This window comes from Varroa jacobsoni, unplaced genomic scaffold, assembly GCF_002532875.2.
Source record: "Varroa jacobsoni isolate VJ856 unplaced genomic scaffold, vjacob_1.0 scaffold_11, whole genome shotgun sequence".
NCBI lineage: Eukaryota > Metazoa > Arthropoda > Arachnida > Mesostigmata > Varroidae > Varroa > Varroa jacobsoni.
This window is the reverse complement of record NW_019212913.1, coordinates 68,418-96,146: the sequence shown is the minus strand read 5'-3', so window position 1 is coordinate 96,146 and position 27,729 is coordinate 68,418. Positions and strand designations below refer to the sequence as shown.

General features: G+C 44.7%; 1 protein-coding gene and 1 long non-coding RNA gene across 7 annotated transcripts in view; one reads left to right on the top strand and one right to left on the bottom strand.

Moving 5' to 3' along the window:
• LOC111265668 (uncharacterized) overlaps positions 1 to 20,987 on the bottom strand; it is a 46,231-nt gene extending 25,244 nt beyond the window's left edge. For 3 of the 5 annotated variants that reach the window (XR_015313571.1, XR_015313577.1, XM_022842639.2), the window contains exons 1-3: positions 19,631 to 20,987; positions 13,350 to 13,625; positions 12,333 to 12,465 (exon numbers count right to left, since the gene is read on the bottom strand). Coding sequence is in view for 3 of the 5 variants with exons in the window: in XM_022842639.2 (XP_022698374.1) it covers positions 12,333 to 12,465; positions 13,350 to 13,583 (367 nt within the window). In the remaining 2 variants the exon portion in view is untranslated. Of the gene's footprint in view, positions 1 to 12,332; positions 12,466 to 13,349; positions 13,885 to 16,473; positions 16,584 to 19,630 lie in introns of those variants that run through there. The other 2 variants (XM_022842575.2, XM_022842708.2) reach the window with 2 other exon arrangements.
• LOC147754025 (uncharacterized) lies at positions 314 to 26,590 on the top strand. Of its 2 annotated transcripts, XR_015313665.1 has the most exons (3): positions 314 to 1,154; positions 2,224 to 2,461; positions 26,454 to 26,590. It is a non-coding gene; the product is annotated as an uncharacterized LOC147754025 (long non-coding RNA). The 2 variants fall into 2 exon arrangements; XR_015313650.1 differs by lacking the exon at positions 26,454 to 26,590 and having other exon boundaries at positions 2,224 to 3,119.
• Positions 26,591 to 27,729: the final 1,139 nt, after the last annotated feature.

Below are 27,729 nucleotides of genomic sequence, written 5' to 3'. Positions count from 1 at the left end.
GAAGAAAGCTGCTGGATCACTAAGATCATTGACAAGTAAGCGCCTATCGGCTTCGTGACGAAACACCCTTCATCTCACCGCAGCACAAACGACGAATGTATACGATAGGAATGCATAAACCACTGTACATTACTGATTGCCTATGTTGCCGCTACTTCGCCTGCTGCTGGCGCCATTGCCGTCGGAAATACCAGCCTTTGTAGACAATAACATTGAGTGAGAGGAGGACAAGGAGGAGGCTGGCTGACTGACTGGCTGGCCGGCCCGCCGGCCGGCCGGCCGGCCGGTCGGCTGGCTGGCTGGTGTAAATTAATGTGGCCTATGGCCGATGGCGAACAGCGGCCGCTGCGACTTCACCGGTCACCGAAGCGCAAGAACGTAAACAATGTGAATACGGGTGTGAAGACCATCGCATCGGCGTTGCTGCCATCACTAACATCACCAATATCGCCTCTGTTATTCTTGCTTCCACGGGCATCCCAGGCTAATTCCAAGAGGAATCTACACAGAATGGTTCTCGTGTTTGGTGTCCGGCAGCGGTGGCAGCTATTTTCGTCGCTGAGTGGAAATTTCGGCGGGTTTGTACCCTCTCAGCCTAGCTGTAGCCTATGTATGCGCGGATGCGGGCTAGGGCGGCTTCGTCGGCCTGTGTGAGTACCTCTCTATGCGTAATTGTGTTTGGGCGTACGAGTAACTTCACGGCCGCGTGCACCTTCAACGCTGAGCGTCTTTCAGCGTCCACGGGCGTTCTATCTCGCACACGGGTGCGTTCGTTAGATCGCTGCTGGCTTCATATTATCAAAACGAGAACGAAGAGTGCAGCTGAGGAGCTAAGATGAAGAGTGGAGAAGAGTCGGAAAGATGTTGCTACTGCGAATACCGCAGCTGCTGGAAGGAGTAGCAAAAGGATGGAGCAAAGAATCATTAAAATTACGCTACCTGCCGGAGCAGCTTTACGCAACTCTATGACAGGCGCAAGCAGCTAGACGCTGCTGCTGTTGATGACTGGTCGGACGGATGAACTGGTAGATGGTCACCCTCCCTTGAGAGAACGATACTCGATTTTGATGCCAACTCGACTGACAAGATAGAGCGATGAAGAGGGGGAGTGACTGCGCACAAAGAAAAGAAAAAAAAAAGGTGTTCGAGCTTTGGTAGGTACTAGAGAACCGAGCCTTACGGTCTGGATTTTGCCTCGTCTTAGAAAAGGGCTAAAATGTTCGAGACACAGTAGGTCTCATTTGTATTCCATCAACAATTGAAAGGAACATTAATAGCAGAGGTTGTCATATGCCCATCTCATCAGTCAAATCGATCTGTGTTTTAGGATAACTACATGTGTGCTATGCATGGTAAATGTCCTCAGGCACTAGCAACTAGTCGATTTGGTTAAGTGAGTCACATTAGCTTGATGTTGTCGAGAAGTTGAAAGCACGCTCAATTCGATGGGCTCATTCAGCGCTCCCTGTTCACTGATGGGAGTAGCTAAATAAATCGATATGGCAGGATCATTGATTTAGCAGAACTATTCCCGATAGTGTTACAAATTGTCCCCCACCCTTCTATGTATTTCGAAAGTAAACATCTCTATTGATAAGGTTTAAAACTGACCTAATTAATGTATGTGTGAAAAAGTTTATAACTGCTACAAACTTCTGTATGTATTGTCAGTTACTGCACTAGCGGGATTATAGCATTAGGCCGACTAAACCCACCTTGCAAGCAACGGTTTGATCGCTACGATACGTAGGCTTTTAAGTGATTTCACATAGAAAAAATAGCACACTGCATCGGTCGTCATGCTGCACTGACTACCAACAAAGAATAAATAAGTCGCCATTCCGGGCGCCATTCCAGATTTATTGATACGCTTTAATATCCAGTTCGTTTAAAGCAATATAGACATTTTGCTAAGTAGTCAACTAATGGGCTATCATCAGGACAAATAGATATAGAAAAAATGGCAGAGTTTCAGACTGCAACATGGTAGAGCCAATAGACCAGTCTTGGAATTGTTCGCTGGTAGTTTTGCTTTAAGCTATCACCTAGCTACGTTGCTAGGTGATGATGACGATGCAGACTAATTCTATATGATATCTAAAGTTTAGCTTAATTTACAAAAGCTCAACTGAACGCCAATTAGAATTTTGAATGAAAATATTCTATTACGTATCCTAGCTCGTGTTATGCCATTTTATAATACGTCTGCTGTTTTTTTTTCAGAAATCGTCCTCGGAAGGCAATTTGCTGAACTGGAAGTGGAGATTACAATCGTCATAGAAAAGCTGTTCCAAACGGTTCACGGGTGTCCAATAGGGAGCTACGCTTGTGCGCTAAACATGACCTAGTACTATGATCATCCATCAATTAAACATTGGGCTACGGTGTTTAACACGTGTTTTTTTCGTTCTCCTTAAAGCCGACAGACCCCCCAGTAAGTCTCGTCGGCTTTTCGTATAAGGTACGCAGGCGAACTAACAGGATCACGAATGCGGATCCCTGAACTCTCTTGTCATTCTAGTGGGCTGTATTTATCAGGTCTAGTTTTTCATTGACGCTGGTCCGCAATAATGATATGCATGCATCGAGATACAAGACACAAAATACATGAATGGGTAAGGCTGAGCTCAGAGTAGCCTGGATTAATTTCTCATGTCTAATCGCCTAGCCAGCTGTACGTGTGACCTGTTCTCGAGGAAAAATATTCAATGTCGTTAACCTTTAGCTTGAAATTTTCATGCAAATGAAACTTCAGAGAAAAAAGAAAAATCAAACTGTGTGAGTACCGTACAAGCATCCGTGAAACAGTATATTGAGACCAATATAATCGCATTTTTCATTACTAGTGACCAAACGATCGATCGTGTATCGCTTTCGCTCCGATCTCGTTGCTGCCTGCCGAGATCAGGCATCAGAGAATAAAATGTCTGGGCTTTTCTCAGCGGTACTCACGGATCAAAATGGGGAAACGGCAGAAATAAATGAATAAGACGAAAGTGTAGAAAAATACCAGGTCAAACAGCGAATTTTGCGTCGTATAGCCTCGGTTTTTGTAGGTTGAGAATTACCGTCAGTGCAACCTTCTGACATAAGTCAGTAAGAATAAAGCAGATAACGGCGATGAGTGTTGTATATCGACAGGTGAAAAGATCCATTCAGGTAAAGCAACATTCAAGTAACCATAAAACTTAGATAGTTGAATTTCAGATCGACAGTCTCGACCGGCTGATGTCCACCAGGCATCCTGCCACAAGATATTTTACTTATATCAGTAATAGCAGCCGTAGAAGCAGGGGCTACTTGTTTCGTCGCCCCGCAAAATCCCTATTACCAGCGCTTACATAGAAATGCCGTAACGTTCAGCAGTTTCTCTAACTTGTATACGTATACATATGTAGGAGAGAATATACTAATGGCGCTTGTGTTAGCAGTGTTGATGATGGCTTTGATCATAGTGAAACCATTGATGCCAGGTCGGCATAAGTATCTGTCTGTTTGTGCGTCAACGTACGCTGCGGTTGCTGTCCGTCGCTCGATGCAAACAGGCGCTGGCCAGTGTATAGTAATGCTATGCCGTAGAAAGAAGAAGATTACGGGACGAAATAGGCGGGAGATCTGGCGGGCGTTTGAGAGATGAGCGCAATCCAATAAGGGTACTTGCTCGCTTGCCTGCAGAGGTAAGCAACAGGTGAGCGATGGCTTGACGCTTCGAACTGTTTCTGCGGCTGCCATTTATCTCTCCGACCAGTGGACTAATACACATAGTCGCCGCCAACTACTTGCGCTTGACGACGCGGATGCATCGTAACGAAGGGGTTGATGACTTTTCCATCGGAGCTGCCACCACCGGAGCTGCGATGGCTGGCATCTGTCGACCGCCACTGAGCTCGCGCTCCGTTCCGTTCCGTACAACTAAAGGAAAAGCGCACACTTCGATGACGATGACAATAACGACTGAGGAACAGCTTCAGCAATAGCAGCCCTCATGCTTATAAAACTGCTCAGATTTCGACGGAAATTTCATACGTACTCTTCAGAATCGGTTCCAGTTTGTTGTTGTCGTGGCCGGGCCACTGCCGCGGCTGTTATTGCCCCCGACTTCTCTGATTTCACCGGAGCATTGGCTTATTCAGGTGCCACTTACCGAGTGGAGAGCGCTGGTCAGATTGCAGCCGCGGCAACAGCGGCGGCCGCCGCAAGCACTATCGTAAGAAGCACGTAGGCTCTGGCCTTTCACATTTGAAAAGTCCTGAAGGAAGGAAAAGGCTGACAATTGAAAGAGTCTTACTAAAAGGAAGAAGACTCTGAAAGAAGGTGAGCCAGCATACAAGCCGCGGTAGCCATCGAACCAGCGTCACCTTCACTGCTACAAGCAAAGGGGCAGTATCGGCTACGCTCGCATCATCATCAGCAGCCGCCGTCGCAGCGCCCGCGCGCCCAGAATCAGCAACAACCGGTTCATAGGCATTTGTCTGCTCTCTTCTACTAATGTGGCGCGATTCCACTCTATGCTCGGTAAAAACGGCCCTGTTGTTGTTGTTGTTGAAGGCGACTATCTTCGGGATTAATTCTTGCCGCACGAGCGGATTCCATTGCCGCACCACGAACACAAAGATTCGGCGCAGGCAGGCGGGTGCTGCAGTTAAGCAGTGCAGCTATTCATCCCATCGGCAATCTCTTTGGCGTCACTCTTCGCCGGTCTGGCCGCCGGCGAGCTCCATATACCGTAGTATATTCGATCTGCTTATCTTTTATGGACGCAGTTTGTTTGCTTGCTTTTCTGTTTTTTGTTCCCGGCTCTACGACTGCTCACCTCTCCTTGTGCCCCTTTCTCCTTCTGTCGCCTCTTTCCCCCGGCTTTGTTAGCTCTCTATTGTGGATCTTGCTGTTCTGGCTAATCTCGGTGTCCGGTCCCCATTGTAGCGCGGGGGTAACGTGTCTACCTGCAGAGCGCGTGCTCGTCTAGGTTCATGTACGGACGTAGACAGATACACCTCGTTTAGTGCCGCAAAAGGCCAGTCCTCGGGACTAATGCTCAAGGCTCGTGTACCGAAACGCAAAACATTTGTTCCCGATGCCCAAAAGCAGTTGTGCAATCCGTACGCGACAATGCTGAAACAGACCAGACAGTCTGGTCTCAACCAGCAGACGGCCATTGACTAAGTACCAACTAATTAGTGGATGGGAGTGCCTGCGCGATTTTGACAGTAGTAGTCCTAGTATGATAGTATAGAACTTCAGACCGCTGATGTATTGTTGCGGCGGCAATGGCGTGGCAGATGAAATAGTTGCACTAGCGTCAGTCCAGCATTGCTGCGGTCTACGTCCGCACAAAGCTGTTATATAGTTGATGAAGCTAGTTTAAACAACGGGAAGAAAACCAACAAGAGAGGACCCAAAGCGAAAAAATGCACTGCTCCTCATCCTTCGATAAACTTTTGTCGAATACGAAGCAGTGCGGCTGCCGTTACGCTGCTTGTTACCGTCGTCGTTGTCATTGTTGTTGTCGTTGTCGTCGTCTGAGCAGTCATCAGACGATAACGGAGCGACAAAATGGAAAAGTTTTGTACTACCGGCCCTTCAGCCTTTCGTCCGTCGGTCCAGGACGTCACTGGTGGACTTGCGCGTCCTAAGAGATGCCTAAGAGGCCGCACGCCGCTAGCAGTGCTACAATAAATATAACCAGCCGCAGAAAAAGAAGATGCGCAAGCACATACAGAGACATTCGTATATATAAACATACGTGTGTGTGTGTATATATATATATACGTACGACAACGTAAAGATCGAACTAACACAAGTAACGCTGATGAAGCGGTCGGCCGCAACTGGGTTTTTAATATCAGAACAGCCATCAGCAAAGCCATCGTCATCAGCTGGAAGAGCTGCAAATCTATCTATTACACACTATATGCATGTATGCTTGTACGTTCGCTGCTAGCAAAAAGTAGACGATGCCAATCCGACAGTTCGGAGCTAGACTCACTGGCGACTTCTACTCAGCCTGATTCGGTCGGTCGGTCGGTCGGTCGGTCGACCGATCATGTCGTGTTACCAGCAAGTGTACACACACGGTCGCATACATAGCTAGCACATTCATCTTTTGGAGTATCGAAGAGGCATGCGGTGGAAAAACCAAAGGCAGCTAGCACTATAGGAAAAAAAGTACCCTAGCTGAAGTTGCATCGTGGTCGGTCTGGCCTGATGTGCCGCTAGCCATATTCGTTTGCATTAGCCAGCGTTAACTAACGAACTGTTGTTGCCGTTGTTGTTGTTGTTGAATGAAAAGAGTCGCGTCGTAATGGTAACGCCGCAACAGCGGTCGAAATGGGCCACGTTTGTATACGTATATTATATATCGTGTATATTTAGATATACATATATGTAATAGTTGAAGTGTATGTAAGTATGTTGGCTGTTAAGCTCTTGATTGCTACTCGATAATGGCCTACTAACAATAATAGCTGTTAACAATAATAGCTGACGCACTTCTAGTGCACAGATGTACACACATATACATATATCTAAAGCAGTAACATATTGAAAAATCTCTCAAACTATGGCGAGTCCTCGTGTTAGCGGCGGTGCCTGCATCAAAAAGTTGGTGCCTCTTTTGATCTATAGAAAAGCTAAAGATAGACTTTCTCGCATCGTCGATCGGAACGAAGCGACTACGAGTCGTATCGGCTAGTTTGCAGTCAATCGCCGTTGTTGTCGTCGATGGCGGTGGCGTTGTGGCCGTTCCTGCTGCTACTACGGTAAAAGGAAACAATGTAAAGGCTTCCTCAAGGGGAGGATGGCGTCAGCCGCTATTGCCGGCTGCACCGTTGTTCGCTGGCGACTGCAGCGGCTCCTGCAGCTGTGGCAATGGTCGTTGTTTGTTGTAGTAACGCGGTTTCTTACGGCTTCTTCAGTCGGACCCAAAGTGCCTGTTGTTCCCGATAGCAGCGGTTCTTGTTGCGTTGCGGTTAATGATGATCATGGCGATGATGATTCTGGCGATTCTGATGATTTTGCTGATGTCGACGCTGCTGCTGCGGCTACTAGCGATGCCACGAGTAGCTGATGGAAGTCGACTGGTCCCGGCTCTTCTATTCCACAAAATTAATTCCACTGTCTAGGACATGCCTGAGTGATTGCTATTAAAAACCACGATAGTTGTCCATTTATTGCACGATGGCGATGGCATCGATTTCAAAGTTAAGGAGTCTGTTTCTTTCGGCGCAGCGGTTCTCCGACCCTTTCAATTCTGGTGGTGTTCTTGCTCAGTTTTCTCAACGAAGAAGATGCGAGTAATCAAGTCGAACAACCTCGAAAGGGTTCGGAAGGATCCGGAAAGTCCTACTACTCACACCCAAACACATATTTTACGTATATATAGAATACAGGTACGCTGAAGGTAATAGACGGATAGGACGAACGGGGCGAACAAGCAACGAACGAACTTCCAAGCGAAGCCGGCCAAGACGCCCCCTTCACCTTTTTCTTGTAAAATTCGGATATACTCCATGAAAGGTTAGGACCCTTTTTTCCTTCCGTTTCTTCTATTCTTTAGTAATATAGTGTGTAAGGTGATTTTATACAATGAGTATGCGGCACACGAATACCTAAAGTGATTGAGAGTAGGAACTCTCAATGCAAAAAAACATAATGTAGCCTAGAAGCCAACTTCAAATAGGTCAGCTGCCGATGGTGGCAAAACGCAGATACTCTCGGGTTGTTTATCCAACAACCAGAAAAATCTAACTGACACAGATCAGGGGCAAAATTATCACGCAGTCAGCCGAGAGTGATTCAGCTAATGAGAAACTTTAAGATACTCCAGCCAGCTCGATCATTCAGCTATGCGACTATACAGGAAACGAGATAGTTTCATTCGTTCATCGTTCATTTGTATCATTGTCAACGGGTGTCGTTCCCATTTTATGCAGTTTGCTGTTTTCATCCTAGTAAAACAACTGTTGTGTAGTCATAACCTTTGTGCTCCTTTATCAAAAGTCTATTTTATGAATATGGTCATGCGCTTATTGCTAAGGCGATAAGGCTAGTCGTATCAAAATCGCCTCTTTTTTCTGCTGACTTCCGGTCGTATTTACACTGGCACAGCACGCGCACCAATACCCGCATGCATTTTCGTGGCTCTGTGTTCAATCTTGTAAGCGAGGTTTTATAGACTAGCTCATTCGGCGCTGTTTTATTTCGTTATTGACGTACCATTCGTTGTTCTATCGCGCCCATACACAAACGAAACAGAGGCTTATATTCTGGCGGTGGACCCCTCATTACCGCCTCCATCTCGTGCCCACCTTTTGCTTCTGATATGTAACGTCAATGCATGTAACGAGACTGCGAACGCTATGCGCATAGGCGCATCTTTAGCTCTAATGTTGATAACCTTCAGGCCGACGACCAGCACGCGAGTGCACTGTGCCCAAGTCTGAAACACAGAGAAAGGCTTTGCCCACACCTTTCGGCAGATGAGACTGTCTTCAACAACAATAATAATAAGACGCCTGGAAATGGGCCGATTGTGACTGAAGGTGCAACGAACGGTTTTGAATTTGTTGTAGCGTCTTTGTAGTTTTACGGTTTTTTATCATCGTAAGATAATTTCGAAGAGAGACGGAATGACGCGGATTTCAACGGTCGAAAAAAGGATAATGTTTTCGTAATAAACGTACATCAGTACTGTAGGCATAATATGATGGTATTAGCCCTATGCCCGTCGGTCCTTATCCTGCCAATCAATTTTAGCCATTTCCAAACGTCAATTCTATTTTCCACAGTTCAGAGAGACAAACTTTCCTTTTGGTGCTAATGCCACCGGTCGCAGCTTCCACACGGGTCATGCTCGTTTATACATATTGGACGCCCTGTAGTGAGTCGTTCTAATATGTTAGCTCAGCTCAATTCTATTCAGCCAGACGCAGTTTGTACAAATGGCCCGAACAACCCAAAATCACGGACCCGTTTCGGTTGGAGATTGCCAGCAAAATAATACAGTTTTATCTATTTACACCAGCCCATCAGTTTTTCAATATTATCCTGCTCCCGAAAAGTTACGTTATATTATTCCTTCAATCAATGTGAATTGGGCTGGGCTAGTTGGGCTTAAATACGTCGGATTGACTTGATTCAGTCAGACCTTGCCGACCGTATGAGCTAGTACACTGGCCGCATTAACCATTCACGCTATTTTTACCGCCACATTGGTCAGCCGTTACAGTCATCGTTCATCCCCCGTCGGTCGCCATTGTCGCTAAAATCTTTCGTGACCAATTCTCAGTTCTCACAGGCAATAGGTGACATGCGATGGCCAATAGATTGCGCTGATGTCTGTCTTATTCCCCTCTCCAACATCTCCTTTTTGTTTCCCAGCGTTCTGAATCTCTTCAAATTCACCGCGCGAATCAAATACACTGCCGCCGCTGCTGCTTAAAAGATATGGCGCTGACTGATCTAAACCCTTCTTCTGCGTTTTCATTTTGTCGTTCGTCGCCGCCGCCGCCGCCGTCGTCGTCGTCGTCGTCGTCGTCGCCGTCGTCGTCGTTATTGTTGATGTTCTTTTATTTTCCTCTTGCTACTCGTTCACCACCTGAACATTTTGCTTTAGTTCCTTTTGCAGCAACGACTTCAGCAGCGCCGACGCAGCGTCTGCTTCATGTTGGTTTCATCGTCACCCTTTAGTTTGTGTTGCCGGTGCTGCCGTCTTAGTCCGTCGCTTCGATCAGCTCCTTTGCGGCTCTGATGGCGTTATTATTGCCGCCGCTGCCGCCGCAATCGCCTATCGATAGCAGAAATTATCAGAAACACCAACAGCAGCTTCGATAGCAGCAGCGTAGCGGCATCAAAAATGAACATATACAAGTAGCGACCGCAGTTACGACGAAGACCAGCCAGCGGAAAGAAGGACAAAACGAAAAAAGCTGCTAGCTTTTTCTAGCTGTTTGCTGCTGGCTGACTCGTCGCTTTTGTTGCTTTGTTTCTACTTTTAGTGCGTGTAGGCTTTACATTCGCGCTGGGCTTGAACGACTACGGCACTTTAGAGATATTGACTTCGTCATCGACTCCGCGGCTAGCGTTGCTTCGGCCGTTGCCGCAACGGGTTTCGTCGTCTCTCCTTTCACCAACAGCAGCAGCAACAGCAATGGCCAGCTTAATCTTGAAGAACAAAGAGTAATGTTCGTGCACTAATCTGTGCTCGATCAGTCATCGCTTCGTCACTCAGCTGCCCGCTAACTCGCGCGTCCGGCAGCAACGGTAAGAAGCGCCAACGCGTCGCGATGCCGGCGGGCGAACATTTCAACTATTCACTCACCCATTCGTTCACCGGCTATTTGCAGCCTCAGTGCTGACGCTACGCTGTCGCTGCGTTCTCTTAGGCTGCCGTGACTGCAGCTGGCGATGCTAGCTTTTTCTGCTCAGCATCTGTCCTCTTAGACAGCAGCGACCCAACCCCGATTTGTTTTCCGTCAATCTTCTTACGTGTTCTGTTTGTCCTGTCGCTCGCTCGCTCGCTCACTCGCTCGCTCGTTCGTTCGTTCGTTCAATCGCTGCAGCGACCCTAACGGAATACTCTGTCACAGAATTTTCCCCCGCCGGCTCATCTGGTCATCGGTCTGTACTCCCGATCGCCTGCTCCCTGTTTATATTAACAACGCTTTGTCATGATATTCTAGCCGTGTCACTCGCATTAGCAGTGTCAGCATAGATTCTTTTTTCGAGTGTAATTCGTCGTTTTCGCTTTATGTGTCCGTATGATGTCGAGCTTGCTTGTCTGACAGTAACGCAATGGCGATAGCAATAAAGTAGCGGAGAAATGATGCAGTTCCGCGTGGACGGCGTACCATTCGAAGAAGAGGATGCCGTTCGCCCATTCACGCTTACATACAGTGGGCAGACGACGCAGACGGGAACGTATTTCGCTCTCTGACACCATTACGGTGGCGATGCAATCGGTATCGTACGTGTCTCATTTCGAGTCTATTCAACTCTACGTGTATATGCGATTACGTGTTCAGCGCGGTTTTAGACCCCGTTACGGTTATGGCAGCTGCTGCAACAGTTGCCGCCGTGGCTGTTGTTATTATGAGAGGGAGAATGCATGTATGTGTCTATCAGCGCACCTAGCGGACAACGAAGAACTTCATTGCTAGAGGAGGTGTAGGCACAATCTTTGGAAAAACGCTTGAAACAACAACGGCCACAGCGCAGGTATGTGGGTAAGGTGCGTCATGAGACGCGATCATGTCGTGCTTGCCTTCCAAATAAAACAGGGAGTTCTCTGATCGGCTGCATTATCTCCAGGACAAGGATAAACACTCATATACCACAGCGTCTAGACGGAGGCATCCGACACGACATGACACTACTCAATTAAGGCGATGGCAACAGCGGCGGCGGCGGCAGGACTGCACTGGACAGCGACATGGAAGTTTCTGCAAGCATGCTAAATAATACAATGGCAGAGAATGGGGTGCCAGCAGCACCAGCAGTTCGGAAGTAACAGCTTAGTCAGGGTGGCAGAATCAGAATGGCGTCATCATTCACCGCTTGGCTGCCGATGTTTCTGTTGCTGGCTGTGTTCTCGGCTTCAACGACGCTTAAGTGCGACGTGCGTTCGATGCGCGACAAATGAAAGGGGCATGCGTCAGAAACTGCCGTTGAATCCAGGGCAGCGGCGCCCGGCAGTACTCAGTTGCGGTTTCTGCCGCTGCTTTCTGCCACGATTAATTCAGCCGAGGAGGACACTGCATATTGCGCTCGAAAAAACCGGATATATTCATTCCACGGACAGCTTGAGTCCATTTGAATTGTAACGTCATAGAAATGCTTTAGCTGTTTGTCTAAATCATTTATCCAGCGCGCTGTCGCCCGTTCGATTGTCGAACATGACTAATTCGCTTGGTTGTGCTGGTTAACTATAAAATATCTTCAGGAAGAACAGTAATGGCGAAAAGAAGAAACTAGTTAGTCATGGATGGTCAGCAAAAAGGCAAGAGTGTACCTGCTGCACTGACGATTGGTTTCCATTAAACCAGGAGGGAATAACGATAGACACGCTGGTTCGATTGGTTTCTTGTGGACGGACTAACGGGTAAAATGACGCATATTGAATGGATTTTGCAGCTCACTATTTTTAACCCGTATTTCATTCAATACAGAGCTTGTTTCGAGTGAGGTACTCCGTACAGGATGACTGTATGAATTGCTGAGCGAACTATAATTGTATTTTTATACGTATCATTGTTTGATATTCGGGTTTATTGTTTCGTTAAGTGCTAACATCGATTCAGAAAAAGGACTATTGTTAGAAACAGTAGCGTACTTACTTCTACCTTCCTTCTGCGCTTTCTTCGCATATAATTTAAGATTTTCCCACTTTTTACGACAGGTTTGTGCGTTCCGCAGTTGACTACCCGGAGCTTGAACCGCGTTGACCGCTGCTGTAATCTCTTCCCACGCCTGCAAACACAGACAGCCATTTCGTAAGAGTGTGTGTATTGCAATGCGACCGACTCAGTTGTGATCATCTGCTGGCCCTTTCAGCTTTTGCTTACGTAAAGGGCCATCCACATTTTATAAAAGCTTCATTTAACGAATTATCGAAGATCTAAAGTACTAACTATTGGAGAACCGTTCGGATAAAGTTAACGTACCCAGTTAGTTAGATGCAAAGTCAATATCTTGTATGTATGTTCTGGAAAGCTAAGCATCTTTATTCTTAACGTAATTCTAGCTCTAGTATCGTCCTGCGTTGACCGATTTCGCGCAGAAGAAAAACTATGTATGTTCATTGAAGAGGATGGGTTTACTTCAGCATGCCGTCATCCTATGTAGGAATAGATCACTAGATTGTTCCTCGACACAGAGGAATATCAATCGTTCATTCAATTTCAACGATACACGACCGATTCTTTCAGTATGGCAAATTTCATGCGAATGCGTCGAACCAGGCCGTGGCAGTACCAGTATAGATACGCAGCGTAAAAGTGCCCTCAGTGGATTTGAGAATCGAAATTATCCGAAAGATTTTCCGTAGATGAGCAATCGCTTCATCGCTGAACTATACGATTGTATTTGATAATCATATTATATGATTCTTGGAATACTCTTAAACGTATCCATTATCAGCAAGTTCAGTAATCCAGTGTCGGAAAAGGACATACGTCCATTACGTACGTCCATTACGTATCTGAAATTATGTATTAAATAGCCGTAGAAGATTCTAAACGCTGTTAACAAACTCAGGTCGCAACTAGCTCGTGGAAATTACGCAGCATCCGGATTTTTGTGTGAGAAAGCAGTTATGATTATTATTATTATTATTATTAATGCAGGATTTTTACCTTTTCTTTGAGGTGCGACATTCCTTTGGCTCGAGGTGTAGTGAGGACTGCGGCTCTTCTACGAACTTCCTGAATGAGCACGTTTTTCTCCTCCTCGGTCCAGTTAGGCAATCGAGTTTTTTGTTCGTGGGCTGTCTCGGAGTCTATAGTTCGGTACGTGTGGCCAGGATGTCCAGGAGTTTGTCTCGGCGAGGAGCCCATACTGAGGTCTGTAGCGCCTGCCAGTTCCATCATCGTGATTGTGTTTATCGACACTCAACTGGCGTTAAGGTTACCCTGTAATAGAGGTAGATGACATGGGCGAATATACAGATTGTCAGCCAATTGGGTTATAGTACTGCCATGAAAAGAGTACGCTTTCGGACACGTTAACGGAGTGAATTCAACACTAACACGCACTTGAAAATGGCGCTTATTACAAACTTTCGTGTCATACTGCCTAGGTGATGTTATGCCATTACCCTATTATTAATGTCACGGTTTTCATGCTTGTGAAAATAGCTATATTTCGCTATCATTGCTACATTGCTTGTTTTATATATTTATAGAATAAACACTGTTGGTTAGGAAATCGGAACAAAGTTGTCACCATTCGAACAGCTATGTATATGTGGTATTTTCCGCAAAGCACCGCTTAACGTGTTTAGTAGTGTACATTTTTTAAAAACAATTCTCGGTAAAAAAAAATCAGGCGTTTGTCCATCACTAGCCGAATAACACCGTCAGACTAGACGGGTGGCCCCTATTTGTACGAGGTCTTTTCGAACATTTTTTTTTCGATTTAAGGAGATGAAAACGCAAACAGAATGTTTCTGGTATCCTTGATTAAAAGTATAATACCCAATGTCACTAACGAACATCTAAGCGTGCTCGTAGCAGGAAAAAAGACTGTCGTTTTACCTTTAATATATCGACGTCGGTTATCTATCAGTCTATTGTGTACAAGGAAAATCGCTTGACGTAAGTATAAGATACATATATTAAATAGGTGCATAATTATAGGGTTAAGCAATAAGAATAACCAATTTAGTCATCTGGCATTAGTCACAGATGTTCAAGCTAAACTGTTCAAGCTAGAAAATGCTGATTTATGTACATCCGGCTTTTAAGTGAACCTGCTCTATACTTGTTTCGATTTCCCTACAACGAACGAGTTCGTTCCGAAACAATCTAAATTTGATTCTCTTGGCAATATCAGTTGGGTGTTGTACCGGTTCAAATCTGGGCTAAACCTGTCGTGCATGTATAACATATGGAGCAAGAGTGCGATACAGAAGCTGTATACCGATAGAAACGTGCAGTGGAAGTGTCACTTTCAAAAATTCTTGTTCAACGATGAATGTTCATAGCGAACATACCCTTACGAGCGCCCCGCTGGGTATGACCCCCAATGCGTCCCTGCACTTACCTATCGAAGCAAAGCCTCAATGAAAAAAAAAAAGAACAACTGTGTTCCTTTAATATGTTCTTGTAGACGATCAACAAGAGGCGTATTTATCACGCTAAAAACAAACTTCCCGTTTTATATCTGCTCATGTTTCAGTTTCCGTCTGTCAAATCGGTTTTGCTTGTATCTGTCGTCACCCTTAAAATCATCCGCACTAATGTTTGACCCATTTAGTCAGCAAAAGCGCTTGTTGAATGTAAGGGCAAGGACCAGCGGATTATCGAGCAGGAAATGAGTCCGATTCTCGGTGCAGCTACAGATGAATTTGCGATATGGCTACAATGCTGGAAAATTTCAAACCCATTTTTGCCCCACATATTGATCATTTCTACTAAATTAAGTTCAGTACCACCAGAATCATCGTAGGCACTCATCCATGAACTAGCGAACACGTTCGACTAATTAAAGTCATAGATATTTTTATGTCACGAAACAACGGCCCACTAAGAGTGGTAGTTAATGGCTTTCTTTCTAACTAATTTTGCTCATTAACTCATGATGTGTTATTACGATCGAATTAGTCAGCAAAGGGCTTACGAAGTTCGTTCGGTGTGTTAATATAGGACCGCGAGATTTGAAAAGACACCAAGTGTTTTCGGGAAAACGACTGATAAGACACAATTTCTGTATCAGTCTTCGAATACAGTGGGGATCAGTTTGTCCGTTTCCTAGTGGTCTGCATGGTGTTATTTGCGCATAGTGGAATCATAGTTTATCAAAGCAATAGGCCCACCTCACTAACCGTATACATTCTGCTCTCGGGTCAATCAGCTAGACTGTAAAAAAAAAAGATAAAAGCTTCATTGCTTAAGAAACGCTGACTATTAGTCGAACCTCTAGTCACGACTAAGCTATATTGAGGCTTTTTTTTTTTTTGTTATGATTACGCATGAACAGCTTCAAGGTAACGTCAGCGATCGAGATGGAGATTACCGTTTGGCGATCGGCAGAATTGACTTCGCTGAACGAGTATTGTTTTCGCTTGAAAAATGTGTCGATTTCACGTTCTAAGGCTTTACCTTGCTGTGGTTTACTGTCAAAACTACCGTGGCCAATTCCTCTACCTCGAACGGTTGTAATGAACAGATCTGAAGCCCTTTGGGATTTGCCTTGCGTCCTTTCATCCTTTGTGGCTTTACTAGTCAAATGTAAAAGTTTTTTTTACGGAGCAACTTACTATTGCATATAGGCACATAAGGCTTTCGTTCTGCATATGCACCATTCATTTTCATATCTACACTCTGTCGTTGAGTAATTTGCTAAGACAATATATTGGCACAATTAAAAATGCCATGCATCCGTGTATATTCAATACACGCCTTTACCCCCCCCCCCCCCGCATATCACTATCTGCAACTATTTGTTACTTGAAGAGCAAAATAGTTTTTTTTCTTTTATTTGTTTCATCATACATCTAACGTAGTATAGATCGATCGAGGAACTTGAACCGGAGTAGTCTTTTCAGTCATTATATAAATGCAGCCGTCTAAAAGTGTGGCCATCTTGCTAAATATGGGTACAAATTTCATATAATCGATAATGGAATACTCTGCTTTGCCAAGTTGCCAACAATCCCACACAAGGCTGCCAGCATCGCAAAATTCAAGTTCGGCGAGCAAACGCTATAGATACCCCCCCCCCCCCCCACACAAGTCATACAAATATTGATACACTTACTTGAATCTTCGTTTGGCCACCAGACGAATGTAGGAATCGTAGTTTTACGAAGCAGACCAACGGGACGCAGGGAAAATGCTTTCCCATTTTCATAGTATGGTTGACCAGCTGATTTTCTAATTGTTAAACTTCTCAAGGTCCGCACGTGCGCCTAAGTGCGAGTGCATACACACATCGAGATAGACTTAAGTGATTGCATTTTACGTGATTCCATTTGGCGTTTAGCTTATTTCTTTCTAGTAACAGATGAAATCTGCCGACATCGAAGGAGAAGAGTCAACCTTAGGGCAAATGCCCTATGTATATCGTTGTTTGTCTCAGCAAGTCAAGTTTACGAGTATACGTATCGATGAAAGGAAGTAGTTACTAAGGCGTAGTCGTATCACTTGCTTGGGCTTACCTAACGGTACAGACAGCCATTCATTTGCGGGTCTGAAGCCGAACGCTCCGGACAATCATGTTTCTATTTTCTCTGCAAATTTTATTGTCCATTCGCTTTGCCTATACATATTAACATTGCTTGTTGTCACACACGCGAGCCCTGATTTTTTATGCCGATAGATTGTCCTCACGCTTTTTTTAGTTGCTGTGACTGCTAATTCGAAGGCAAGCTTACGTCACGCGGCCAGCTTGCAACAGGCAGAACATCTCGACTCATTCGGATATAACAAGTGGCCTACAGTTCAACCTGCGTTAACTGTTACCGACCGTTTCTATATCGTCGCACAACTTTTAGTCCCGCTTATAGTAGTTTCACTTTAAAGGTACCGATATGATATGGACAAATCGGAACTGAAGAAGTGGCTGGTTCTATCGAGGTCGCCGAAAATGTGTTACGTGATATAACGTTAATGGCCTGGGTGGAATAGCCATTATCTTTATGTAACAGTTTACTGGAAATAGCTCCCCTCGCATACAGCTCTCAGTAATTATTTCGAAGCAGTGTTTTTCGTGATGACTGCTTAAAGTCGTACGCGCTACGTAACGGGTCTATATCAATGGCTTTGCGCCGTAAAAGTACGCAAACGATTGTATCAAGCGAATTAACATTACCGAATTATCACTATAAAATAAATAGTTTTAATATGACTGACTGGGATTTGTTATTTCTCGTGGACGCAGTCGTTGACATCTACTTTTATATATATATACATATATTCCGATTTTCAGTGGGATAAAGTTTAATGATTGCATAATGCTCAAGCAACAATATAATCATTTTGCGGAGACAACTTAAACACGGACTTAACTTCAAAACTTTTTAACCCAGTGCATAAGTGTTTTCCGCATCGTGAATGTATAACGGAAGCAAATTTTTCAATAAGCAGAAAGGTTGTCGCTATTTGTTTCCCTTAAGCACTAGTTTGGCCAGTGTCATATTTGTGTAAAATGCAACCCAGGTAACCTACCCATCTGGGTAGGTTCGTCCGGCTTTACGCTTTTCATTATCTAATTCTGAAGTCAATGTAAAGCCTAGCAAGTATAGAGGCAGGACATTCATTCAAGAAGGCTTGAAAGTCTGAGCTTCCGAAGTAGATCTATGTACAGCCACTGCTGCGACCCGTGTCCTGCATTGTTCATTTGTATATTAAAAAGCTATAACGTATGCGCACGATCAATATATGCCTAAGACTGAAGTGAGAAAGGAGCTGAAGACAAAAAATGCGGACACGTTGCAGATGAGTCATACACGGTTGGATATTACTGTGCCGTTATTTGTGGACCGATCGAAGTCGGTTAGGTTTTCATTAGTTCTATGTTAAATATTGTAGCGCAGTTCTGGGTTGGAAATTTCGTACTGCCGCAAAGTCAACCAGGTAGCGCATATACAACGCATCAGGCACGTGGTGCCTATGCTGATGATGAGGCTAACGCGCAAATGATCAAAACCGAAAAGATCATAGTATTCATTTGACGTCGATACGCAAGGAGTGCAGAGCATAAAGTGTAGCCATAGGAATAGTTAGCGTCGTCCTTTATAGCGCTAGCGCATTTCTTCTATTCTCCTTCGCTGGAGGAACTTCGTAGCTCTGTTGGTAAGCACCACTTCTGTTACAAACAAAGCCGTTCGGCTGAATTCGATACACAAGACGTATAACCGATATACTGTATAAGGCCCTTTTGCTTTATAATCTATTTTGATATGGAGTGGAATCCGTCAAAAACCTTAACAAGTACTGTTCCGCAGGGATTCGGTCTGATACGAAATCGATCATTGCGTCAATTGAGTCTTACTACAAGGGGTTTTCTTTGCTTAAGGTGACAGCTTCAGTAGGCCATACGACATCCGACTGGTCTTGCTGAGAGTTGGCGCTTACTGGGAAAAGGAACAATTGCCAGAGTCACACGCGCACACCAAATACTGAGACGTGTATGTACTCGCAAAAACAACCGAGCTCAATAGAAGCGTACTTAGTCAATTCGTCTCAACACAGCATTGGGCAAGGTGGTTGTCCGATAGAGCAATAGGATGCTGTTGGCCATTTCACAAAACAGTACCCATCGAATGGATCTGCGGTTCGCTATGCACATGACTTAAAGGTGCAGTGAATTTTTTGCTCAGATATGTGTTTGCTGACTGCTGAACTAGCGTGAGTGTTAGGGCTTGCCTCTTCATTCAGTTTTAGATCAGCCTACAAGGTTCCAAAGCGCTTATCTCTGAAATTTAAATGTATGGAAAAATGGTACGACCATACTAAATCAAAAAGCTAGACCATCCAAATCAAAAAACCAAGAAGTTAGAGGAAAACATGACTCTGTTTCCTTTTAAACGTTATCGTTCCTAGTTTGATGTAGCCGTTTACGTTTACATAAGCTCTGTGTAACACTGGTGTTTTTCTGAACAGCCCGAACTATACATTTGTGATGTCAGAGTCAGAGCGTCTTCTACCATCGTGCAGTTGCCTGTATGAAAATCTGTCTCATGCACGCAGTGGAAACCTGGCTTGCGTGAACTCAAACTGTTCACGTAATTTACAGTTGTCACGCACGATTTTCGTTTTTCACCTATAGTGAACGTGATCACTTTAGAGTTTGGACGCCCAAATTTGAAATCGATAGAAAAGTTCGAACGGTTGTCAAATACGATGGGGAGGTTCAACGTTCAAAGTTGTCTATGGTTTCTGTACGTGAAGAGGCTGTGACGAAAAATACTTACGTCATACGTCAACCGGGCAAGTCGCTAGCGATACTGACTGCACAGCATATTTGTTCTATTCCATTATAGTCCACTGCGTCTTGCACGATAGCGAATACCAAGTTCCTCACCCAAATCAGCACTATAGTTATTACCTAGAAGCTCGAGTAATCACAAGTTTGACTAATTCACACTTTTTTTTTTTTCGTTCAAGTAACTGAAATTCAGTAATTGCACTAAACGGTACGTCAAATTATCGATGAAACATCATCATTGCAAGGTACCAAGAAATATCCAAGCGATCCTGCCATGAACGAATTTTACGAGATCGAAGTTTACATATTGTTACCGCTGGCGTGAGTCACGTGATCGGGAGCCTAGCGATTTTTTCGCGTTTGTTGTAGCCCCACGTGGGGCTGCAACTACCTGCCAGTTAACCGCACGTGTGTGTGCCCGCGTTCACGCGCGCGAATCGAAACGTACTGTAGAAGAACACGACAGAGACCAGTTGGCCCCGAACACGGCCTACATATAGAATCCACTGATTTAGATTTTGTGAAGCTTACTTCGACGTTCCCTACGTGGGTTCGGCTTCAAACTGTTCGAGATTGGCGAGGTGCGCACACGCCAAACGTCGCGTGTTGGCCGATTAGCTTATTGAGCCCGCTAGTCACAGCATTAAAGAAGAGGGCAGTTTATGAGCCGACCGCCCTGCCAAGTGTCGACAACTACGAACCACGGCAGAGTTGATTACAAAAGCCGACATTAAAGGCCCTCAGACATGTATCGTCACACTGTTGTGGATTGTATTCGAGTCCAGCTATAACGAACTGTGAGCAAGCTGTATATTTCTTTTTCGTCTTTTCCAGGAATTCGTCATAGGTACACACCACCCACTCCTCGTTCAAACTGGTCTGTACTTAGTCTCAAAACCTCCTGCGTGTAGCTCCGGCTGTCCTCCTCGGATCGCTCACGTGAGCCTTTTTCGGCTTTGTTCTCCGCTTCTTTCTGTCTTGTTGCGATGATTCGTTGTCCTGAGCAGAGCACCGTAATGCAACAGAACCGAACACAAAACAAGCGTTGCCGCTGTCGAGTCGAGTGGGAACGACAAGTCGAACAGCCGAACGCCCGAACAACCGAATCCGAATCGCCGAGTCGAGCTGGACTGGGCAACCCGTTCGGCGAGAGAGATCCAAGCGTCCTAGCAGCAGCACGGCCGAGGAAACGACGATCACAAGGCAGCAACTGCGGCGGCGGCGGCGGCGGCGGCGGCACTCGCAACGGCTGCGGTCTCAGCTGCAGCTGTGTTGCCGGAGCTAGTTCTAGCAACGATGGAGTAGCAACAGCGGTGTCAACGGCAATGGTCGTTGATCTAAGAATTAGTGCCCGTTTAAGAATAACATCATCCTTTCCTTCCATTCGATTCCAATGCAGCATGCCTGCAGCGGACGCAGCCGCATCGGTTCATCCACACTTTCGTCGTCGCTTCGTCCACGGGACAACATCGTCGTAGACGTCGGGCAGAGCTGAAGCGGGGAGAGGGCGGATCGCGCGCGAGTCGCTGGCGTACGGTGCGACCAACAGTAACAGCAGCAGCAACAGCAGCAGCAGCAGCAGCAGCAGCAAAGAAACGGCAGCCGCTGCACAAGAAGCAGCTGCAGATGTGCTTATACTGTTGTTGCCGTTGTCTTTGCTGCTGCCGCTACGAACGCAGTACCTATGGCGATCCCGCTCCGCGAAGAGATAGAAGCTGGGGCTGCTGCAGAGACAACGGACAGCAGCAGTCGCAACGGGCCGCCACCGTCGCCGCTACTGGGCCGAAAGAGGAATAAAGGGTTGTTCGATGCTAAAGGAAGAATGTATAGCGGGCGAAGGGAGAACACTCGCTAAGCAGTTCTCTCAGTTGGCAGGGTCGAGCGTGCCATTTAGCTCGATTCGTTCATTGGTTCGTTCGTTGCTTGATGCGTGCGTCCTCCTCGGACCTCATCGATAATTGGCAGCGTCAAGCTTGCTTGTTTAGCAACTTACTTGTACGTATGCTCACTCACAGCAGGACCTGCGTTGCGCTTTGGCTCGTCCGATTCGTCGGCGGCCGCCGTTGCTGATTTTTCTACAACCGCAATAGCCGTAGCTGCCGTCGCGCTCCTGGGCCTGCTTTTTTCCTCTCGATGCATCGACTTCAGCATCATCAGCAGCGCCATCACCGGCGCGGTTTATTCTCCTGGCAAGAGTTGCTTGCTCGCACTTCCTTCCTTCAATCTTTCCCCGATCTCTCTAACGTTGGGCTGTGTCTACTCCTGCTGGATATTGGTCTATCTTAAGGGATCAGCGATGCCATCAAAGGGTTCGACGCTGTGTCGTCGCGTCTGTAGCCAGCCCGGCATTAGATAACTGGCAGCGGCAGAGTCCACCGGCATCCAACAACCGATGTTGAATATATGCTCAACTGAAGGTACGGGAGTGACGCAGCGTAAATACAAGGGTTTGCTCCGCAATCGATAATGTTGCCCTAGATGTAACATACAGGAGCTTTGCGCACGTATAGACGATCCTATTGTTACCATCGACATTATATCGTAGTCCCACAAACGCGTGTGCTTGCCTATAGATAATCGTCATGAAATTCCTACCCCCCTTCGAAGCGGGACGAGGATAAGAACGATTAGTTCGCTCGAGAATAACACGCATTAGAGATTTAAAATGACATCTAGAGGCATAAGTATTTTCGGACGACTGCTCCTGCTCATAGAAACAAGAAGGTGGGAAGTGATGTTTGAAGTCAGCCTCTATTATCGTCAGGTTATTTCTTCAATCGTACACTACTGAGCTAGTCTACTTTACGGTTTCGCCTTTACAAAATATATGTACCGACCCTTAGGTATATTTCAAATGCAACATGAAATGAACTGTGGATACGTCCGCGCTCCTAGCCATCTCACTTGTTCCTAAAATTAATAAACAAACATATTACCAACGCATTATCACGGGGCTCTCTTCGTCTATCCTACCATTACGTGGCCAACGTTGTTTGGCCGCAATGTTTGTTAGAGCTGGCACTTCAAGTGATAAAGGCTGGCCAAAATATAAATGCTCTGAAGTACATTGCGGGCACATACAACTGGGTGACAAGCGTTTAAAGCGTCCATAGTTGGCGACCGTTTTCAGTTCCGAACGAGGCAGTGCGGCTGCCTAATGTGTATACCCGACTTTTTAGTTCTTTGATTTCTTCTTTTTTCGTTTTTCCTCTGATATTTAAAAAAGAATCTAGCAGCTGATGATAAATCAGCACAGACTTTGTCAACTTGAACTTGAGGTTAGGAAAAAGGATATCGGAAATGGCATTCCGCGTCCTCTATGGGAACTATATATATATATATATATATATATATATATATATATATATCAGGTTCCTATATCAGGTTGGAACGTAAAAAATGGTCTTTTTCTTCAAACATATCTTTTTCTATTGACCTTTCCATTGTCCGTCCACTTCTGTGCACTATTCGATACCATTTGGATGTGCTATAGAGATTCGCTATAATTTCAGTGCGCAGTGTTGCATTTTTTCGCGTTTTGCCGGGGGTCAAAAACTCGACATGCTACGAGAGGACTGATTTACAGGGATTTGCGAAGTTTTATAATGTATCTTGAAGTTGGAGAGCACACCGCGGCCCGGTTGCTCATCTAAGATCGCCCAAAGGCATTTTTAAATGGCAGCCGGTCGTTTAGGAACAACTGATGAATTGGCTCCGAAGACTAACTTCAGCCATGTGACCGTTTGCAGGGATCTTGACACTTAAGAATTCGTATGCGGCCGACTTGAATCACATTAAAAAGATCGTTCCATAGAAAACGGCTTTTAGAGGTACCGAAATGCAACATTATTTTTTCGCTTGTATAGCATTATAGACTATTAAAGTCGCATCGCGAAAGCTGACTCAAAGTCTATCTCGCGCTTATAAATTAACACGTTCTCCGGTCACTGGCGAAAATGATTCGTAGCGGTACCATTAATGTCTATCAAGGGTCTTAAAAACGGGCTGGATGAGTTCTGCAATAGCAAACCTGAACAATTTTAATGAAGTTCAATACGTAAACAGATAGAAGAAAACTGTAACGTAACCGAACGAATAGATACTGAACTAATGTGTTACCGGAATTTGAATTAAACATTGCGTTTTTGTTATGTAAAAAACCCTCTATTACTTACGTTCCAGTCTAGCGATGAAGCTTCATTTAGCGGTTGATTACAATCTGAATCATTTACAACACTTATTCGTTCACATGACCACAAAAAAAAAGACGGTGATACGTTGCGGTTTTGTTTCATCTGTGTCGGAAAAGTTTTTCTATCGCAATCGTCTAAATTGAATCATTATAACTATATTTCTTAATTGCGCGTTCTCGCAAATGCATAGGTTCAACGTATCTATTACCGGCTAATTGCAAATTAAATATCACTAGCACGCTACCGTAGGTCTGCGTCATCTGCCAGTATTACTAGGACTAGTACCTTCATGATGAATCATATTTAATCCCACGTCCATTTTCCTATTTTGCGTCTGCCTGATCGCAAACTAGGGTTCAATTAGTTTCCTTATGTAGCTATCCTTTAGCTTCATGGCTACTTCGAACTCGAGCCTCTTTGCCAGTCAGTATATAGCTCGTCGCACCTCGGTTTACAGATACATAAACAATGTTTAAAAATATTTAGTTTTACAATACTTTTCAAGTACGCAACGCGTGATTGTAGCGTACGCAATAAAAACTCAGAATCAGAAGACGTAAATGGCTTATCTGAACCTGGAACCGAAATAAAATCTGGTGTGAATACGACTATGCTAGATAAGATAACGAAATGCTAAAATGTACTTTAGCAGGTAGAAACGCATGAGAAAACGTGAAAGGTACAATCTGATTATATACTTTTTTTATCATTAGAAAACTCTGGTCATAGTTCACTGTGGGAATTTTATGAGTTTTTCTTATACATTGAACAAATACGCGAACTAATGTATTTTCATTGAAGAGTTGTAACAACTAGACATATGATTATGACAACTCACGAGTCTACAAAAGCTTATGGGGAAACAAGTATCTAAAAAGTCTTAGCTAACAGCTTCTTTTTTGGCTAATTAGCGTAATCCTCTAAAGTTAAGTGTAACTGCGCAATCTGTCCTTCAGGATATTCATATTTTGAATTTTCATACTTTGGGGGTTGACAGCGAAGGTCATTTCATCCTTAAATTGCGCTCCAGAAGAACTTGAGATCTCTGTATCACGTATAAACAAACCTTAATGTAAGCAAGGATAATACGCGTGGGACTTCTATTTCGGTCCTCGCAAGAGTAGGCTTTGCCTTGAGCGTCTCGTGCCGCTGCCCAAACCTCGCAATAACTTAACCTGGAGCGACAGATTGGCACAGTAACCGTCTGCTGTCCGTCAATCGATCACATATCAGCTGGTCAAAATCAGATCACAAGAAAAAGAGGCACAATCTTCCAGTCTAGTTCTTCCCCTTTGAAGAACATGAGGAATTTCCGTCGCGGGTTACTTAGACCTAAGGCACATGCTTTGTCCAGTGTTATAGGAACGACCTCGAATTTGTCCAAAGAATCAACCGTATTCCCCCTCCACGCATTCTTCCTCTGACATATTCAAATTCTAAACTGAACTCAAGACAGGAGCCAGCATATTGACCCGAATGAGCAGTTGCGGCTTCTAGCGTCATCTTCAATTACAAATGTTTCTGTACAATTAAGCGTGCGCCATGTCTGGCGATCGCCAGGATCTTTACGATATCATCATCAGCATCGCTAATGTACATGTCTACCACGACGTATTCATGAATACTAGGAACGTATACCATTTTTTTTTTTACCTGTTTTGAACATGGCTAATCTTGAGCGTTGTTTTGCTCACTCGTTTTAATCGCGAATAGCCGTTATCGTCGGGATGAATATCGTCTGTATAATTATGGTCAGTTCAGCTTTCATCTGGATATATTACATCATTTCATATGTACATTATTCATGAGAATACGGCTGGCCTGTTGAGTGATGCTCGCACACTGACCGACCGACTATGCTCGTATAGCTTAACTCAGTTCGAACAATGTCAATGCTACTTTACGCTATTGAATGATACTTCTCCCCAGTAAAAAGGCCGACCTGCCAAATATTTCGAAACAAACAAACAAACAACCATTTATTAGAATAGTTTAAAAAATTCAGCCAAGTTGCAACGCTGGCTAAAGGTAAACGTACGTTATTCTTCAAACCCACACTTAGAAGCCTGATACTTGCAAACTTTACTTGGCATGGCCCTGCCTTTCAGAGCTTTACACTGGACGGTCTTCAGATTGTGTACTATAATTAAAATGATATTATATATAAACTGTAGATCTTGGTCTATATAGCAGTAGCAATAGTTGTCATGCTAGAAGACGACTGACAAAACGAAAATTCGTCGACGTACAGGTTCCCATTAAGGGGCTTCTTATTTTTCGACAGCTTCAGCAGGGAGCTATAGCTGAGGGTCAGTTTTCGCAAACGTGCAGAGGTCCAGCTATAGGCCGTATTCAACATGGTGCGTTACTGAAACAGGGCCAATACCAATTTGACTCGATTGTACTTTTAAAGCACCTTCGCGTTGGATCATTGCGGTTAAGAGGGAGCAATGACAAATTCTCTAGCTGCAAAAAACTTCTTAAAGAAAGTTTCAAATTACTTATAAAATGCTATATACCATAAACTAGCATATTAAGTTAGAAAAAATTTTCCCACGCTTAAGGCAGAACATTTTTTTGTGTACCTTCTCTCTCTCACCTGTTCTGTTATTCCAGGTGCAACCGTTAGGTCGCTGATCCTGCCCTAGCAGCATGCTGTACCCTTACTCTTGTGTTGTGAGTCAAATTTACACTTGAAAGAACTCCTAGGCAGACGTTCCAGATGGAGAAGGGAGCATTATGCACACTATTCGAAACAGCTAACGGTAGGGATGCTATTATTAAAAGGACTTTTGCAAAAGAGAGTTTGTCAAATTTCGAAACGGTACCCGGCACCTTGATGTTGTTTCCGTTATGAGGGATTGCGAAGAGTTAGATGATGACCATGTGATAATCGACAAATAACCCGGGAGATTGGCCCAAAAATGGGCTGCACTCTTCGGGTTTCATGCACTTTCTAGGTACAATAAGAGGACGCAATTTAACGTTGAATGTCAACATCTTACCTATTGATGAGTGTCACAGCGGCACAGTGACCGATTTTTGTGGTGACTTGTTGTTGGTGACAAGAAGTGGCATCTGTGACCCCAAAATCGGAATAGTTATCCCCAAGAGCCAGGACTCAATTGAATCCTCTCTAAAAAAGAGGTTTCGTTCTGTCTTTGGCGCCGCGGCAAGAGTCTATTACACAGATGGCTTCGTACGAAGCAGACGATTGATTAACTCGTTTATTTAGCTCAGTTACATCAAGTCAACTAGGTTATTCGAGAGAAAAGTCTTGATCAACAATACTGCTCCATGACAAAGCGGGACCATACACGCTAAACATCGTCAAAACTGCTCTCCCGGACTTCGAATGACAGGTTTCGTCGCGCCCTCCTCGCGTCACTGGGCAATCACGTTCGTGGTCTTACATTCGTTATGGATCAACAGCTCAAGCAGCGGTAGGCAAAATTCAACAAAAAGAACAACATGGCGTTCACCATCCAGTGAAAAATAGTCGTGACCAATGACGGGAGATAATAATTTATTGTCACAAAAATATGCGCTGTTTCATATTCAATAGAAGAGCAGGGGAACGTTTCTCAACCTAATATCAATATTTAAAAATACAACTGACTTCTAGCGTCCGAGCTCGAGTCGACATTCAATCGATGTTTAAAAAACGTCGGATGTCAAGTCGGCCTTCGGTGGCCATATTGTACAGTAGCTCGTGAACACAGTGAGTACGTCGACCTAGACGTCCGGCCTCTTCAACACGTTGAGTCTGTTCTTGACACGTCACGGAATAAGCCGAAATGGCATAAGAAAAATTTGTGATATAAAATATGTCATGTACATAGGTCGAAAGAGAACTGAATTGTATAACTGCATAACCTACATAATGGCAAAA